Source organism: Hyposmocoma kahamanoa, unplaced genomic scaffold (assembly GCF_003589595.1).
Source record: "Hyposmocoma kahamanoa isolate Upper Pololo Valley unplaced genomic scaffold, ASM358959v1 87, whole genome shotgun sequence".
Classification (NCBI taxonomy): domain Eukaryota; kingdom Metazoa; phylum Arthropoda; class Insecta; order Lepidoptera; family Cosmopterigidae; genus Hyposmocoma; species Hyposmocoma kahamanoa.
In genome coordinates, this window is record NW_020654422.1 from 3,456,271 (window position 1) to 3,476,729 (window position 20,459).

Genomic DNA, 20,459 nt, shown 5'->3' on the forward strand with positions numbered 1-20,459 from the left:
AGGACAGAACATGTCCGAGACAGACGTACTAATCGACTCTCTCCAGCCTCTCATTTCCCACCGTGACAGTGGTATTTAACGGACTGGAGAGATTCGCCATAATCTTTGGACATATTCATCCTTAGGCCAACTCTCAAAGAAGCATCATATAGTTGTTCCAGCATCCTTTGGAGATCGTCGAAGCTTGCAAATAGCACGAGATTGTCCGCGAATCTTACGTGAGACAAATGGTGTTACACCATAGATGTTAATGCGGCGGTTATCCCATTTAAGGGTTTTTACGACATCCTCAAGTTCTCGCCGGATTGGAACGGGATTGGTTAAATCGTGAACTCGTACCTGCAGAGTGGCTGAACGGTAGAGCTACTGGGGCACATCCACCTAGCGGGAGTCGATGTGGCAGCGATAAGGAGCGTGGAACACGGCCCAATGTTTGATACTGTCAAAGGCCTTCTCATAATCGACGAAGGCCATGACAAGGGGCCGGTTAAATTCGAGACATTTCCCCATCAGCTGATTCACCGTGTGGATATGGTAGATGGTTGAGAAGCCGCTCCGAAAGCCAGCCTGCTCAATAGGCTGCGCTTCGTCAAGTTCACTGGTAAGCCAGGTGGTCAAAATCTTTGTAAAAAGTTTATAAATCTGAGAGAGCAAGCTAATCGGCCGATAATTGCTAAGTTTTGCAATGTCGCCTTTTTTGTGGATGATGGTGACGATGGCATTCCTCCATTGCTCTGGTGTTCGAGCTTCACGAAGAACTTTGTTGAAAAGTTTCACAAGCACTTTTACCACAGGATTTCCTCATGCTTTGAGTAGTTGAACTGAAACACCATCATCTCATCATCATCAGATGATGGTGTTTATAAGGCACGGAGTACTAATTTAGAGTTATTACTCTTTCTTCAAATAACCTGAAGAAAATTCGTGTTACTAAGAAAAGGCTTCATATACTAAAGAATGAGCCAGTCTTTTTGAACAATTTCGTAATGTACACATTTAATTTGAATATTATTACCGGCAGTTTTTAACGCCAGATGATCGAATCAATATCAGTAATGTCATTCCCAAACGACTCTGATTGATCTGTCTTGTGTCTATAAAAATCTACCAACTCCATCCGGGGCACCCGCGATTATTGCGAGTGTGGCCATGGCAAGGGTGCCCAGGAGTTGGAGGATTATTAAATAGAACTGCAGATCAAAGTGTCATTTGGAAACAACATTACTGATATTGATTCCTTTATCTGGTATTGAAACCTGCCATTGATAATATTAAAATTAAACCTGTAGAAAATTACGAAATTGTAGAAACTGAACGACTACTACGAAATTGTAAAGACTGGCCTTTTCCTGGTAACATAAATTTTCTACAGGTTGTAAATAAATTTTATTGAATATCAAGATGATTCACCACTATGATATTCAATTATTTTTTGTGAAATTACTCCACAAGTTAGTTATAATTGTACCAAGTGTTATTTCTTCAGGTTATTTGGAGAAAAGTAACAACTCTAAATTAGCATTCTGTGCCTTATTTTGCATCAAGCCTCAATGTCTCGATAAACCCACCGCATGTCCTCATGGTAAACATTTGAGTTTCTACAATTTATCTTCAGAAAACATTCCTGGAGATAGCGTAGTGTATCGTAGTTATTCAACTGCAATTGAAAACAACAATGAACAAAGTTTTCGTGTTTGACGTTCTCAACAAAATCATTTAATCAATGATATCACCGTTAATTTAAGTAAAATACAAATTTAAAAGATCGCTAAAGTACAAATAGATCAAAAAGCAATTAAGTAATTTTTAGTTATTTGAAAAATTATGAATAACACTATCTTTCTTAAGTTTATTGGGACAAATAAACCACAATACTTTAAAACAATTTTCGAAAGTGAACGTTATATTCAAAAATATCATAACAATTTAAAATTTGGTGGCGTTTTTAAGTTAAGGTGCCAAACGCCACCAAAACACCAAATTTGAGTCACGTAAGATGAAATCTCAAAAAACAAATTACGGGAAAAAAGTAAAAGCAAAATTTAAAAGTAAGTAAGTAAAAAGCAAAAAATAATGACAAAATTAGTCTCCTAATTTGGTTTCATAATACGACCTTAGGATAAAATAAAAATTGAGCCCAAATGGAGCCAGGAAAGCTGAATATTTTTTGTCCCACGTGCCACCAAAGGGAATATAATTTACTTTTTTGGCGGGAAATGGAACACAGTGCCCATGTTTTTCGCTGCCAGGTCCTAATACACGACTGAGGCTTGCGCGGGGCAAGATCGTAATGGTTTTTATTTAAACTACTTACCAGTTGCTACCAGTTGAATATTTGCCACCAAAACTACAATTTTCGCGTAGACAAAGTTTGATCAAGTACCCAGTCTCCCACATACTGGTAATTGCAATACTTTCAATGATTTTAGTTAGTGCTTCTAATAGTGAATAACATACATGGAATTGTGGAATTGTTTTTGTTAAAAGCGTACACATTTTACCAGAACGACTATTTTATACAATGAAAATAGAAAGTGGACACACCAGCACAATTGAAAATCGGGACATTAATATTTTTTATTAATTATTATTGTACAATGAATTTTCTGAAATTCTTGCCCTAAACAAATTTACGTCTATTTAAACTATAATCATTAATATTTCTTCACTTTACACCTTGTTTCTCAGCCTGGACTCGCAAAATTTACGCATGAGATATTCACCCATTTATGGAACCGATCCGCATACTACGGTGTACGTATCCCTTTTCCACCGTTTAAGGTTAGAAGTGCATTTTTGAACAAACGCGTGCTACCGTCTCGTCGCGTCAGTCACATCGTAGCTTAATCGGCAATGTAAATTGACCCTTATCGTACAAATTAAACACTAGACCAAATTCTCGAGGTTGCGCGAGATATTCCGAAAAACGCGTGACATGTTTTTTGGCTCGTACCTAATTTGGACGTTACACAATTGACATACAGTTTATTATGCCATGTACTGTCGCGTTGCAAAAATTCGCCTTCACTCTACGTCACTCTCGCGCAAGTCGCGCCCTGTCATGCTAGCCCCACTGGAAAATGACTGCCGCTTCTCCCCAGCTTCCCGCTCCTCACACCCCGCGGTCGATGGTTATAATATATTTTATAGAAAAACAAACAAGGGATTCTTCTGAATTATGATAATCAAAAATTAATGTAGTCAGTATAATTAAAAATAAATTTAAATGAAACAGAGAAAAAAAAATCAACTGTGCGCCCCAATGGGTTATTTTGTTACTTACACTTAGAAAAATACTTCCCATGACAGTCTTTATTGCTATAGAACTACAAAATGTAAATGAATTTCGTCGGCTAAATTTTAAAATCTCGTAACTCCATTATTGGACTAAATCCCTTTTTTAGTTTTCAAGCGCAATTTCGAGCAAAATACAATTTACAGACTTTCTTTTATAAAAGTACAATTATAGATTGTCGCATAGTTATTTTTAGTAATTCTGTTTTTGTGCCTACATAAGAAGTTACGAGAATTAGGAATTTTGTAATTTCGTGATGTTAAAAACTTATGGAACTAAACACCTCTTTTGGCACTCAGCTCAAGACTTTTTCGGACTGTTTCTATAATGAATATTATACTTAAGAGAAAAATATTCACCGACGTATTTGAAAGAACGCTACAAAAGGTTGAATTATGATATGATAACAACGTTCACTATAAACCACTGGCCACATACCAGAACCTTCAATCGAAATCAAAAGGTGAAGTCCATTGACTTACAAATAAATGGACGACGGGTCTAATACAAAAACCACGAAAAAAATGTCCCAAGTCAACCTATTCGAAATTTAAATTGTAATGTCATCGAAGTATCGCGCTGTCAGTAGAACAAATGAAGACTAAAGCGGAGTGTCGCGCTCTGTATACGATTTTAGCGCCTTACAAGTGCGGACACTTTTTAGCGCGGACCCGACGTCCATATAATTGTAAGTCAATGGTGAAGTCATTATTATTTCAAATAAAGCTTTCTGATAAGTGGCCATTGGTTCATGTGAACATTGTTATCATAATTGTAACAAACGAATTGTTTAGTAGCAGTAGAGGTCCTTGTGACAGAGTTCGTCCAGAGAAGTATTGCCACCTTATCTATTTCTGCCGCCAAGCAATAATGTCAGCATTACTGTGTTCCGGTTTTGAAGGGTAAGGGTGCTGGCGAAATTAGAGACACATCGGACTTTTCAACTTATTTCTCAAGGTTCCGGGCGCAGTGAAAGTGCCCCTCAGATCTTTGCGATTTAAAGCTCTGAGTGGCACTGCAACTGTTATGGACAGTCTTGTAGCTTACCAACAGGCGCACGACTTGTTCGTCTCGTCACTTGATATCATAAAAGAAAACTAGAGGAGTAATTTCACAATACAAAATTGAATATCATGGTAGTAAAACATCTTGACATTCAATAAATTAAAAAAAATACAATTAAGGCGACAACTCTAGTCAGCTATGGTAGCTGTAAAGGTACCTACCTCGCTGAGTAAAGAAATAAATTTCTCATATATGGCGCAAAACAAAGATTTGCAAGAAGCACATAGAAAAAAATGTTAGGTCTGCTGGTTCGTTCCGTGGTTTAATTGGCAGAGCATCTCACACGGATTGCCTGAATGTGCTGGTTCGAATCCGGCTGGATTTGAATGAAAGGATTTGATTGAATTTCAATTATTCAATAGGTACATAATATTTCGATTTTGACTGAGAATTATAATAATTTCCTGAAAAAAATATTGTTGTTTACGTATCATTAATTTGTATTATCGGCCTTTTGAAAAAAGTAAGACAGTCGATACACAAGGGTTTGTTACATATATTCTCTAATGATGTTTTCCTTTATTATCAAAAATGCATTAAGTAATGTAATTTTATTGCAATAGACTTTGCAAAGTTAATTCTACTATAAAATTCTTATAAAGGCTCCATAAATCTTTATTCAACCCAGATTTAAAATAATTTATATAACGATTAGTGTCAGATCGTCCGAGTCATCCGTTAGCTCACTCTCTAGAGGTATTAGTGCCGCTAATACAGAATAAAGTAATTGAATTTCACTTTAGCCGTTGTTAGTTACTGGTTGTCGTAGAACATAAACAGTCACAAAATTTTGTCGAGGAAAGTACTGTCACCATACCTGTGCCGGCTCCTGTTCCAATCAGTAACGTGAGCATTGCTGTGTTCCGGTTTTGATAGAGTGGGCGCAGTGGAGTTGCTCCTTGGGGCTTCGCATTTAAAGCTTTAAGTGGAACTGCAAAACGTGGTATAGATAGGTGTGTCTCATTTTTTTTTTGTTGTTTTTGACGGTTGACGTTTTTAGACGGAAAATCACGTGTTTTGCCGAAAACAGTACTAAATTATCAGTCATACTGACGTATGTTAACATATTGAACAGTGTGTCATTTATCTTCAAGGAACTATAAAATTTAAAATAATCATAGCATTATTAAAATGTTCCAGCAACCTCTAAAATTGTACAAGTGTATGAGAGACAAAATTTCTAATTTCCCAATGGTTGACTTTGGCAAAATGAGATCAGTGTAATTGTATTTGACAGGACATTATGTTAAGATTTCATAGTTATTTCATTGCGTTAATTTACCTTCATGCCAATAAATAAAAAAACAAAAGCCAAATTCAAGCAAGATGCTTTTATTAAAATTAATAAGTACATTTACGATAAGACTGCAAAAAAACTTAACATAAAATGAAACTTAAATGTCACACGATCATAAGATATTTATTATAGTTTTAAATACCATTAATAAATATTTCCATCTTGCAGCGATAATAACCCCTTTAAACACTTTATCTTCCGAATAATGTAACACCCTTGGTGGCATTTTCTCAATGCACAATATCTTCAGGTACCAATAGTTGACACTAGTTACGTCCTAGTGTTTGACACCTCAATATAACGACTGTCAAGCATTGGGTGGCCATAGTAAAAAAGTCTTTGACACTCATGTCAAACACTACTCCAAACTACTCATAGAAACTTGTCACTAACCGAGTAATCCAAACCAACGTTCTTCGTCCTTACCAAATGGTCGAAATTAAGTTTTAAAACATGTGCCATTATACGAATGCTTGACATGGGTGTCAACTACTACTAAACGTTGTAATTTTGCACCAGTGTTTGACATGCCTTTAAAATAAAATATAAACGATTTAAATCAATAAATACACACACAATAAATTCTTTGTACAGTTATATCATAGTTTTAATTTAATAAACAATTGCAGATAATTAACAAAATTCCGACTTATAAATGCACTAAAGTCTTAACAATTTTTGGAAGAACACCAATGCGCTTTCAACTCGGATCACCTTTTCGCAGAAATTGTTGTCATACTGAAAAAAACATTGAGTGAATCGAAGAAAGCTTCTAAGCCGAATTCATGTATGTCATTACTAGTAAATTTAAAACGGTTTTGGAGATATAACAATATTTGTTTCTTATTTGAAAAAAAAAATGAAGAAATGTCATACATTGGGACAGTGTTAAAAATTGCTACATTTACCTTACCAATTATAGTTACATTATTGCAGAGGCCGGGAGGTAAGGGATTGCTGAACTTTTTTTTTAAAAAGTAAGCGGTTTTCATTTGCCTGTTTATAGTAGTTCATTGTTAGTAGATAGATTTAAAAGTTTAGAGAAGCGAACAGCAATGGATTTTTATAATTATTTTGCAAATGACAAACATTCCGTGTACGTTTTTGAAAATAAACGCAAATATTTCCGACCATGATTGAGAAAAATAATTTACTTAGCACTCTTAAGTATAAAAAGGTTTGTTTGAGTCTTGCAACTCTTACCAACTATTTGATCTACTTACTATATTGATGTTGGACAACCTGATAAAGGTGGCTAGTGGCAGCTGGATGCGGGCGGCACAGGACCGGGAATGTTGGCGTGCTCAAGGGGAGGCCTATGTCCACCAGTGAATGCGTGTGAACTAATGACTGACTATATTGTTTATGAAGTTCATGACGGTCTCTGTGGTCGAGTGGCTCGCACATCGGTTTTCATGTTGTCGCCATCTTTGATGTTTCGGGTCAGATCCCCGGCCGGGTCAATGTAGGAAACTAAATTTTCTGATTATCTCGGGACTGGGCGTTTGTGATATCGTCGTTGTATCTAATTTCCATAACACAAGTGCTTTAGATACTTACTTTGAGATCAGAGCAACGTATATGTTGTCTAATATTTGTTTATTTATAAATAATTTTATACAGATTTAAGTAATATATAATTTATTGAGTTCCGACCAGCTATACGGTAACGATTTGAGCTGTTCTATATACGTATCGTTCGCCGGTTATTGAACCTGAGTCCCTGATCCCGGTCGATCGTGGCATTGCCGAGGTATATTGTCTCTCCCATTTTAAAACTTAAAACTCTTAATTTCAGGTTAAGAGAGAGATGAAAGTCTAAAATAGATATTCGAAATAATAATAATATATCAAACAATCACAACATAAATAATTGCCTCAAACTAGGGAGTTTCCTGTACTATGACAACCAGAGCAATGAAATTAACTCCGGAGCACTAATCAAAACACCCAGACTAGAACCAATTTAGAAAAGTTATCCAAATAGTGTCCTACCGGTAATCGAAACCAGGACATTCCCATATACGTTGCCCGCAATATTAATCGTTGGGTCGCCTCGGTCACCAATCTATGAATAACTATTATATCTACAGGGTAACCCCAAAAGGTCTGTGAGATTTTTAAGGGATGTTTCAACCCATCAACTCGTGTTCACTTTTTCAATGGCGACCCCTCTCAAATGGCTTCTCAAGTAGATATGAACATTTATTTTGAAAGAAATTTACTTCATTCAGACCCTACACAAAGAAGCGAACTATTTCCAAAATAGAGATAGATAAAACTATATTATTATTATAGAGTTCTTAGGTTTTTGTGATTGCTATTGTCAGCCGTGACCATGAGACCCGAGAGTAAAAAAATGTTGATTCTTTTTTTTTCAAGGTAGACTACAGTATCAAATTAGTTGTTACCGCTTCAATTGGACACCTCTTAAGTTTAGACGGTATGTACTTGTATCAACTTGAAATTATCTCTATTAATAAATAGTAAATAACGCGCATACACTCCTAGCCCCGCACTAGACACACACATAGACAACCACAAATTACACCCAAACTCACTAGAGAAATAAATGTAGGCCATACAAATATTTCTCCCGGCCCGGGAATCTAACTCGAGACCTCTGCGTCCGGCAGTCCGGCCACGAAGGCAGTTATTTACTTTATTTCCTAAGTAAGCAATTAATATTTGAAATCATCAAAATTAATTAATTAATCACTACTTATTGCTCATTCGTAAGACCATAAACCATTAACTCAAGAGGATTGCTAACCTCCATACTACAGAGATCGTAACTCGGAAAAAGGTCAAAATCCCGTCTTATATCCAGATGGCGCTGATCGTCATCAGCTAACACTTATCCACTGCTGCACGCCAACTGGGTGCAGTCTTGTGCCGCCCGCATCCAGCCGCTGCCGGCTGACGACCTTGCTCAGGTCGTCCGTCCTTCTTGCCGCAAGGCAAGGCGTCCCGCGCTTCGTTTTCCTTGACGTGGTCACCATTCCAGAACAAGTTTGTTCCATCGGCGATCAAACCTCCTGCAGACATGCCCGGCCCATTGCCACTTAAGCTTACTTACTGATTTTGCGAGCTGTCGGTCACTTTAGTTCTCTGACGTATGACCTCGTTAGGAAGTAGTTTATATTATTAATTCCTCTTTAATGTGAAATACAAGTAGTCAGTTTTTTCCTTGTAATATTATTCAAATATTGACCCTGAGCTAAAATTATTGTCTGAACTTTTACAAGTACGCGTATCAATACGGATGGTATTATGTGTTAGTAACTAATTTAAAAATTAATGGATGCTAATATAGGTAGATGGCGCTTATCCTAAACAAAATAAAAGAACAGCCGGCAGTATCTATAAAAATCTGGAAAATAAGCGCCATCTAGTTGATTTGTTTGTTATCACTAGAAATGAGAGAAGCATTGATAAATTGTATCTCTTCAATGTAAAACAAATTAGTTACAAAATAGCTATTTGGTACTCGTGGCGACATCTGTTGTACTAGTAGGTACAAAATACTCGACTGTGTTGTCGGGTATTGATAATCGTGCTATATCGCTATTAACAATCCTCTTGAATTATTGTTCCATGGTAAGACAGATTCTTTCGAAAAAACGTGGATAAGAAACTCGAGAGATTGCTTTAATATTCTTAGTGTTTAAAATAATAAAAAAATAAATAAATAAATAAAAAAAATAGATACTAGTTTCAATTTATTACTTACAATAGTTATTTCGAATAGATAGATAGATACAACCTGAAAGAGTTAAACAAATAACTACCATTTTTTTTACTTGGGGGAATCTGTTTACAGATTATGTGGGACTAGGCTGAATCCTGAAGCGGAGCAGCCCAACCGTACCAAACCCCCGGGGTGTTCCTCCTCTTTGTTGTAGGTGGAGGTATGGGTACGTTATTGCGCTTGTGCGCGCCTCCACCAGGAACGAATAACTAACATGGATTTTTGTCATCCGAGTACGTAGAAGCTGTACCCTTTTCTTATTTATTAATCATATATAATTAATTATATTTAATAATCATTTGTTATACTTATTAATACTGGACGAACCAACGTCTTTGTCATATCAGGGTAACACATATTATTTGTATTCATAATTTGGTAGCAGTAGAGCTCCTTGTAACAGAGTTCGTCCAGGGAAGTACTGCCACCTAACCAATTTCTGCCGCCAAGCAGTTATGTCAGCATTACTGTGTTCCGGTTTTGAAGGGTAAAGATGCTGGTGAATTTATAGGCACATGAGACTTATCAACTTATATCTCAGGGTGACGGGTCCAGTGACTGCCGTTCAGATCTTTGCGATTTAAGGCTCTGAGTGGCACTGCAACTGTTGTGGACAGGCGTGTAGCTTACCATAAGGTGCACGACTTGTCACAGTCCCATCCCATCATTTGACATTATAAAAAAAATTATAACATAGTGGTGGAAACAATTTAACAAAAAATAAATAAGTAATAGTAAAACGTCATAATATTCATTCCAATCAATATCTTAGTCATTTATTTCCAATAAAAATTGCGTCTATATTAGTTTACTTATAATGTGTTAGGCCACTGTGAAAGAGCGGAACGTACTCCAAAAAAACAAACACCTACACTTGATTTAGATCCGAATAACAAGTTTCATTTTCATTACATTTGTACATCAAAACTTATGTGTATGAAAGGCTGTACTTAATAAAGTTATTTCTTTTTCACGTTTAGTTTTACTCCTTGCGATCTGAGTAGATACGAGCATAACAATGAACGCGGCAAAAACTATTATTTCCTCTAGAGTGTACTCCATATTCAGCAAAAGAGAACAACAGCCACAAAGATGACTTTTACGCAACAAAGTTTCTTTACTTATAAATGTCTCCCAGGGTACATTATTTAAGCATACGTTACACATAATGATAATGGATCTGTCAAGGCAGAGTGGAGAAAAGCTGTACTTGAGTAACCAATAGCATTTTATTGTTTGAGCTAAGAATTGCAGATTATTGAAATAAATAAATATAATGAAGGCCGAAGAAAGATTCGACGGCTGAGCGTCGAGCAATCAACAGCCCCTGAGGATGTCTCGTGGAGAGGCGAAACACGTATCGGGTATATTTTTGGTGGTGGTGTTTGTGGCTGTAGTTGCGCTTGTGTTATTTATTTTATTAATTTTATTCGGAGTGAAAAAATATTCAACAGAAGCGCAACTATTTTGCACTACTTATTATAAACTTCACTGGGTTCGCGGAATAGCAAAAATAATTTATTTCCATTTTTAATAACATAAGGTTCCGCAAAGTAACGCCTGAATCTATTAAATACCATATCTTGATAAAACACAGCACTCAGCTAAGAGGAAGCTAATTAATTATCATTAAGACTTAGTTTCTTCTTATTTCGGTCTTTTTTATACGTTACCGTCTAATTTCTCGTGTGCTCTTACGAATAAACAAATAATTTCGCTGATTGCACGTAAACTAGGGGCACAAGAGCTTACTTTATTGATGCACGCGTGATTAAATTATCAAGACAAATACCACTGTAAGACGATATATCGCAAAAATCTACACGATGTCGTATCCCTTCAACAGATTTTCAATATTGATCAATGTAAATTCAACTAACTCTCCATGGTTATTGTTCTTGAGATTGTAGATGTTATAGTATATTTTTGAATAAGAACGTAGGTACTTTATTCCACTTTATTAATAGAAGTTGTGATGGTAGTACTATATTGAGATTTAGTGGCAATGACGTTGCCTATTGGCCAAATATCCTTTCAGTTTGGCCCTATTCGAGTTATTTCAAAAAATATGTTTGTTTTTCTTCGTTTCCTTATATCGTATTGCCAATATAAACCAATGTATGATCATTGTATTCCGGTTCATATTACGTCTCTATTATTATCAAAAGGTCTGAAGGGAGAATGATCACTTTTTATCCAAACTTTTTTATTATTTCTGTCACGTCTTGACGTCTAGTTTGGGATGGGTCTATGTGATGTATTTGCAGCTATTTTATAGGTTAACTGCCATTTCTTTGCGTCGTTTCTCTTAACGTTTTCCTCGTCACTTGATAGTATCCATCTATAGTAAAAAAACTACAATGGTTTCTATCTAACGTTGAAGAAAATTTAAAAATGGTAAAATTTTATTTTACCCACGCCTTCTAATCAAGTATGTATAGTGTCAAGAATACGTTAAGTTTGAAACGATACAAATCCCAAAGTGTCAAGCTGAAACATTAACCAAAACGAAATTACCAATACCAAATTGAGAATGTCAGGTCAAAATTACCCTTGACCGACAAAAGTATATGAAGGTATTGATGCCTGTTGACGAGTGGCGAAAGATACGTGCTGGGATCGTAGCAACTGTGACGTCCTGGTCGCTGCCTACTCTGATAGGAAAAATGCATGAAGTATATGTACGTATATAAACTTCTTAACACATTGAAAATACCTAGTTTAATTGTGACAAGGATGGTCTACGGATCTTCTTGTGTATGCCACCACTTGTGGAGCGAGTATAAAACGAAAGATAAAGCGAAACCCCAAGGTCCTTGGATATCTCTAAAGGCTTTTTATAAATACCCGAGATTTACACGAAGCGTCATGCTTCCACGTTTAAATGGCGTACCTTCGGCTTTGAAGTGCAATTCCCTGCCGGTAGATTTGTTTCCTGAAAACTATAACTTGAGCCTTGTCAAGGCGAGAGTGAATAGACCTCATGTAAGTGTACATGTTCCATCGGCGACTCCATCGTCATTTTCCATCAGCCGCAGAGTTTGAAATTTTATGGATCAATTAAGTGTTTAATTGTCTGGTTTTGTAAATTCAATACATTTTTAAATACATGAGCAATAAACAGCGCTATTAAAGCGCAAAACACACAGTGAACGGGTGCGGGTCGGGCGCGTGTCGGGTCGGAAGCATGGTGGATGTAATTCCGTGTATTTATATGGACGACAACACACCACACACGAGCGTGAGACGAGCGCAGGCGGAGTCCCGCGCCCGCTCGTGGTGTGTTGTCGTCGATTTAATACACGGAATTACACCCGCCGTGACCCCGACCCGACACACGCCCGACCCGCACCCTTTGTCTGTTTGTTTCACGCTTTATAAAAAAAATGATATTGTTATAAGAAAGTAAATAACTAGGAACCCGTATGATAAGATATTAGTGTCAGTCTGTGTATCACGTTTTTTTTTCAGAATGTACATTTGCTATAGGGTTGATATTTGATTGTATGGTCAAGAGCACAGCAAAATTGGCACTTCGGACTTTGGGCCATTGTTATCACACGCGACAGAACAGAATTGAAATATTAAGCCTCCAGCTTGACTTGGTTTTGACCCTGTACAACTTGGTTACTTGCTAGGAGGCGTAAATGGTTGCCACTCAGGATTGTGAAATATTTTTGGGAAGAAACTCGGGGCTGCAAATTTGAATGTGGAACAACTGAAATAAAGAGCTAGCTTTCTTGATAAATTTTGTTATTTTAAATGACAAAGGTCAATGGGGACTTTTATATGGAACATTTACCCATTTACCCAAAACAATAAGCATATTAAGTCATTTGTTTATTATACTATATTCAAATAAAAATAAGTTATAATAAAACTAAAACTATGTTACAATAGCCTACATAACCATTTGCTATCGTTTTACAGCAATAAAAAAGTAGCGGAGTTAGATTTTACAGGCACTATTATTTAGCATAGCAATGCAAATATAACCTAGAAGGAATATGATTTTTAAATGCAAATTAAAAAAATCTCACGCCTTTTTTCGTTCAGGCAGCTTTTTCTTATTAATGCCATCGATAAAAAAATACGTATTATATCGTAGTCCTCGTCCACTGTTCAGTAATTTAGCCAGGAATTATTCGATAATTGGCCGATGCACTATTCGTGTTCAATTCGTTAAGCCGGCGGTGAATAATAACTCAATTCATTGCATTTCATTTGTTTATCCACTTTTGACAGTAATTAGTTCGAAAGTACAAAAGATGAATAAGGTTAAAACAGATTTTAAGAGTCGCGCGGCAAATTCATAGAGACGGACTGCCATTATAATTAATTTTCAACTCACAGACACATCAAAGCCATCTTGTCAAATCGTGTTCATTCATAAAGCCTAGACCAGTGTTACCAACTTCACTTTTTATTTTCATGTGGCAACCCTGTCATCACGTCATAGGACCACCTCAAAAAACTAATTAAACTTATCAGACTCAAACTACACCAGCACTAGTCTCTTTGTGACCTTACCCATTTTGAGCTCTCAAATTGACGTGACATTTTGTAAACAATGAAACCATGGTCGAACTAGTTATTGCAATTCGTAGATAGCTTAGTAATTCGTTTCTCTAATAATTAGAAAGCAACACGTTTTAACGTTAGCTAAGATTTGTTCTTTCGTAAAGCAAATTACGGAAACAATAAATTGAATTCTTTTAGATTACGTTTGAAGTGATAACTACCACCGACATTATTATATGGAATTAATAGCGGCCTATAACTGTATAATAATCTCAGTACAGAGTACTACAACGTTCAAGAGTACGTGGAATTACATATAATTACCAAGTTTTATTGAAATCGGTTACCGTAAAGTGCGCAAACCCGGATTCATCCCCTAGTTCGCCACTATACGGGACTTGACACAGGTGATAATAAAAATCGGTTCTCGCTACTCAAAGTATATTGAGAGAGAAAAACGCCTTGAATAGGAGAATAGCAAAATCAACCATTAAAATAAATGCTCCTTATAAAACATTTAGGGCTATTTATAAAAATGTATCTTCATGCATGAACAGCCACCCTTAGAGATGGATGATTTTCTTCAAAGTGAAATAGGACCACTATGGAGATACCCTCTTTCCCACCAAAAAAAATCATGAAAATCTGTTCACAAATACCGGAATTATCGCGTAACATACATACAAAAAAAACATATAGTTGAATTGAGAGCCTCCTCCTTTTTTATACTTAAAATTTTGCTTGTATACTTAAAGTTTTATAAAGCGGGTGAATTTTGACCAATAGTCTTTAGAAATGCTAACAATGGTCTTTACTAATACAACAAAGGACTGCTTCCTAAGATCTATGAATTGACGAGAACTGTTCTTCTTGTTCTTCTTATCGTATCAATCGCATGCACTATAATGCTTGCCATCATGGTGAAAGCATTTGCCAATCAACGTAAGGTTCTCGCCGATTGTTGCCCAGGGTGCGTCCGACGTAGGTACAGGAAACGAATGGCACGTCGTGCAGGGAGGCACCTTTTGTGCACACCAGAAGGTTGATTATATATAAATGCTATTAACAAAAAAAAATATTGCAGTATAAGTACTTATATTTAGTATTATGTTTGTCTATTAAACCTACATACTATGTACCTACATGTATATGGATGTAAATTTTAATAAGAATATATTTAGGAAATGAAACTATTTTTCCAGATTAAAATCGCGTATATTTGTTTTAACAAACAAACCGACCTTTCGGGCCCTTTACAGGTCCCATGGTCACAGTTGACTGAGGTGGTACAGTCATCAACCAGTTATGTCTATATTAATGCAAACCACCCTATTTTTTCACTATAGTTACAAAAGTTATTAATTAAATACCTTATTTTTAATTTTTCAAAGATTCATTCCAATTTACGCTAAATTACCTTTTACAAATTATTTTATTGAATGAATTTTATTAAGTTAAATTTATTATTAATTAATAATACAAATTAGAAAAAATTAAAACATTTTAATTAGTACTGCAGTCTTATGTTTGTTTGGGATTTGTCAACAGGGGAAATACTAGATCCCAAACGGTGGTACGGAGAAACCATCTTACCTGTTGAAATTAGACTGTTTTTTTTATTTCAATGACCTCTCGCAGCATAATAACGGACTTCTTTTGCAAGAATCTGCGGTTTGTCAAACTCATTGAATATGTAGGTTTATCCATGACATGCTCGCAGACTGCAGACTTGTTTACGCGACGGTGTTTGACATCAGTTATATGTTCTTTGACGCGGGTACAAATACTTCGCTTCGTTTGTCCAATATAAAAGAGACCACATTCACAGTCAAGCTTGTAAACTCCTGCATCCTGTAAGGTGATGTTACATTTCACAGGTCTCAGGAACTGAGAAATCTTCCTTAGGGGCTTGAAATAGGTTTTGATAGACGCAAGGCCTGAGGACTCTTCCGATCTTGTCTGTAACACCTCACACGTAAGATAAAATGGCAGGTCTTCGCTCGACTGTTGATGGTTTCACACGGGACCTGCGGCATTGGCGTGGAATCTTCAACTTAGTCGCATGAAGGACTTGCTTTATATGCTAAAGTTCCCTTCCGAGATATTACTGTAGCAGACACCAAGTGCTCTCTGAAACATAGAATTGCCCACGATAGCTAACTGGCTTGGATGGTGATAGGAATTACCATTGAGGTACCTACCTGTATGGGTTCTCTTTCGAAATAAAGTATGGCCTAAGGTGTTATTAGGAATATATTTGTTTATTATTTAAATATTCGTCCGTATAGCAGTAAATTTTATTTACTACGTTTTTTGTAATAAAATGTAAGTGCGTATTTGACCTCCACCTCACCTGATGAAAAGTGACGATGATGCCAACGATGGAGCATGCACACCTAAACAATGCCTATCCATTCTCGCCTTGAAAAGGTACAAGTTATGACGTTCAGAGAACAAGTCTGCAGGCAAGGAATTCCACTCCATAGCCGTTCACCACATAAATGTGTAAGCGTAATGCTTCGTGTGAATCTTTGCAATACCCACAACATAGGGGTAGAACTTAAGCCTACGCCTAGTCCTCCGGTGATGGAAAGGGGAAGGCGGAATTAAATCGTGTAATTCCATCGCACACTCTCCGTGATATATCCTGTAAAATACCGATAAGCAGGCAACTTTACGGCGGTGTTCAAGGCTCTGCAGCTACGCCTCCACTAATTCCGAGGTACCTGTAAGCCTCTTGGCACAGTTGTGAATTATATTAGTTTTACATAGTTTTATTTTTTCGAATATGACGTAAAACTCTCTGGGTATTTTTTTACGGAGTTTGTAAACTAGATGAATTAATAAAGAGAATGTGTGGTATACAGGAAAGGAAGGTATGTACGTACGTCGTTGGGGGGTTGATGACTCCTTTCGTGTATCCCAACGAGAACTGTCGGTAAAACTAACGGATAAAGGCACTAAACTAACGGAATCCGTGGTCGTTAATCGTGAGATTTCACCGCGGTGACTCGACGGAAACGTCATCCCAACAAAACATGTCAAGCAAAAATCGACTTAAATACGTGAGTTAAACGTTACTTTACGTAATATGTCTGAGTCTTACGATGGTTTTCCATTTACAACTAACAACAAAAAAAATGTTTTGTCTCAAACAAGTTTATCTATATTATAGTCTACTACCAAAAATAAAATACGATATACGTAGCTGCGTACGTTCTTCGTTTTAATAATTTCTTACTACGGAACGCCTTATTTGCCCGATTGTAGAACGATTGCGGAATGAAACGCGTGATTTGTATGGGTGTCCGACATCGGACATTGATAAAGCTACTACGAAAAGCCATTTTGACAACGTGTATCGGACATCATAACCTCAACACATCATACGAAATATGAAGCAAAGATCATCGTATCGGACACGGAAGTAACGACAAGTCGAAGATCGTAATTTGACACAAGTAGTTGCGGAAACCTTACTCCGAAACGCCAAATAAGAGCTTTCGTGTCGTATTTTAACATTATTTTCATCTTAGAATTGACATAAAACCAACGGTAGCTCGAGCGGTATCGTTTGTGTAAAAAAATCGTGAATACTGTTAGTTGTGGAGGTGCTCGGACAATAAATACGTGAAGATGAAGTAGAGAGACGACGTCAAAAGAATCGCAGTTTCTTAGTATCGCTTACTGATGGCAAAGTTGTAAGCGATAACCGGCTCACTGCGAGAATTTTGTATAATCTTTTTGAGGATGTAACACGCAGGGTGTTCAAAAATATTCTAGGTTTATTGACCCACCACCACCAAGAAAAATTATTTCTCTATATGCATATGTAGTTTGTTTGTCAGATTGCACATTATGTTCAATCGTAAGCATGTCTTAGATTGTGTCGTACACAAAGTGGTAGAAACTTAAGAAACGAAAGTGGTAGGCCGCCTACAGGAAGAATAATAGAGGCATCCCTCAAGGTAGCTTCTCTTTCTGTTTTACATAAACGATCTTCCAAGATATATTAGTAAACAAATGGTATTATATACAGACGATAGCACTGCTGTTATAAAGTGTGAAGACAAAGAGCAATACGAACGTGACATTAATAAAACTATAAGTGACATCATAGGATGGATGAATGGAAATGGTCTCAGTATAAACCTAACAAAAACTAACATCATGCAAGTTCACTCGTCTAAAAGACTGCCGATAGCGTTAAAAATTTCGTTTAATCTTGTTAATTAGAACAAGTTAAACACACAAGATTTTTGGGCCTTATCCTTGACAGCAATTGCAAACAGAAAATCCAATGTTGAGAACTTGTGTAACAAATTGTCACGGTTTATGTATCCATTGAGAAAATTAGTACAGAATGCGTCTGTGGATGCGGCCTTAATAGCTTATTTTGGTTATGTGCAGTCGGTTATAAATTACGTTATAATTTTTTGGGGAAACTCAGTTGAGTTTATACAGGTATTTAAGATACAAAAACGCTGTGTACGTATCATTTGCGGTCTCTAAGCCATTTTTCGACAAGTGCATAATCCTACCTTTACCGTGCCTGTACATTAAGGAGGTTGCTGCATTTGTCCAGAAACATCCGTCATATTTTGAAATCGCAGATATAAGGAACTATAGAAGTTTAAGACATGGGTATAGAATAGTTTACTTGGGCAATCATACCTCAGCATTTTGCCACAAAAGCTTTTATGTGATGTCGGTCAAAATACAACAGCATTCCGAATGAATTTAAAAGATTAGAGTACATAAAATTTAAAATTGCTCTTAGTAAATGGTTAAGTACTAAACTTTATTATAGTGTACAAGAGTTTTTTGACGACAATAACAAATTTGGTGACTAGCGACGTGACACGTATAAACGTTCGTTTACTGACAATGCGCCCTATGCAATAGCAGCAGAGCGCGTCGCGTGGGGGGTAGACAAGATTTTTCCTGTCCGGCGCCGAGACTGTGTAAACAGTTCGTGTGTAGAAACGACACGAAGTCTTGCATAGACCCGGCGACTTTTCTTAGCGTATACACGCGCCCTTAGGATGTGATTTGACTCTGTGATTGACTTTCTACTAATTCAAAATTAACAGAAATAATTTTTGAAATAGTATTTTGGCCCTGGTGTACTATTTTTAGATACGACAAGATCTCTTTCCGGCTACGAAATGATGCATTTCGACGTTGAAAACATAAACATGTTATTGTCTTTGTTTAACTACTGCGTGCTGTCGTAAGCCTAAAGAGATAGCATTACATTGGTCTGTGCCAAACACGGGAATCGAAAATACGTTACGTCACCTTAAATGTCAACTGTATCCATTTCGCAGTACATGATACCGTTGTCAAAGGGAAGTACATCAAATGTCAAAACAAATGTTTTACCAAGTGTTTTATTGAACTATTCGCATGAATTGTAATAAAATGGACAAAAATATTGACAGTGAGAACAATTAGGTATTAATAAAAATGCGTCGCTGCACCATTAAGGAATGTGGCGTTGTCAAAAGCGAAAACCAACCGAATGGTAAATTGCACAGGCATGTGTTATTTTTCTGGCTATAAATCACAAAATAGCCCAAATATCACATGTAATTAGACTTATTTAAGTTGTTTATCCATAAATCTTGCCAGATTTTGCTTTGGTTACTTCAGATTTTTATTATTATTATTATTATTATTATAGATTGCCTGTTTGTTTGAATATTTTAATGATTGTTGTTAACGATTATTTTGAGATAGTGTTGTTCTTGGAAGCATACATATTATCGATAGTCTGTTATTAAAACAATCCACTACGAGATTTTTATTATTATTCAATTTATTATTTCAAGTTAACCTACAAATGAAACAAGAAAAAAAGGATAGTTGGAAATCTATGATTGCCGAATATATATATGGGATCAAAGACCATCTTCATTTGTTCGCTTCCATTTTGAAGAGTCAAAAACTTAACAGAACTTTGAATGTAACTAGATTATATAATAATGAAATTCCATCATTAGGTTTATTGGTAAATAATTTTATAGTTAATTTAGATTAAACAAGACTCATTTACTACGCATTCTTAGTCCCTGAAAATAAAATTATCTCTCGTTTCCGATTTTTTCCCACTGACAACTCTAACTACGGAAAATTACTATTTTCTAAAGCCAACAATACAGTGACATGTTGGTCCAACGTTGCCGGGTGAACGTCAATTATCAACGTATTTTGCCTTGCCGGCAAGGTAAAATCAAATCAAAAAAGCAAATCGTTCGGTGTCACTCTCCTAGCTGACCGAGTGAAGGCGACGCCAATGTGTATATAGTGTATAGAGCTCATTTGGCGTGGCTTATCGCAACTTGCAGTCACTCGTGACCACTTGTCTCACTTCGGAGAGGTGTCTGTTTTTCTGTACAAATCGAAGGCACTCGACCAATAGATAGCAGTCCATTGACATTGTATACAATTAGACATTTGCATGGTGACCATGACCATGGGACCTGTAAAGGGCCCGAAACGTCGGTTTGTTTGAAAAAACAAATATA

General features: G+C 36.4%; 1 protein-coding gene across 1 annotated transcript; it reads right to left on the reverse strand.

Moving 5' to 3' along the window:
- Window positions 1–381: 381 nt before the first annotated feature.
- On the reverse strand, window positions 382–8,659 carry LOC113235301. Its single transcript, XM_026470962.1, has 2 exons — window positions 8,513–8,659; window positions 382–621 (listed from the first exon to the last, which is right to left on the reverse strand). The coding sequence occupies exons 1-2, from the start codon at window positions 8,657–8,659 to the stop codon at window positions 382–384; spliced, it is 387 nt and encodes a 128-aa protein (XP_026326747.1).
- Window positions 8,660–20,459: the final 11,800 nt, after the last annotated feature.

Bases quoted from the DNA above. Each gene is read 5' to 3' on its own strand.
- LOC113235301 (XM_026470962.1), bottom strand. From the start codon at position 8,659: ATGGTGACCACGTCAAGGAAAACGAAGCGCGGGACGCCTTGCCTTGCG. The intron at 622-8,512 runs GTTAGCTGATGA...CTTTTTACAAAG, and splicing joins GCGTGCAGCAGTGGATAAGT to ATTTTGACCACCTGGCTTAC.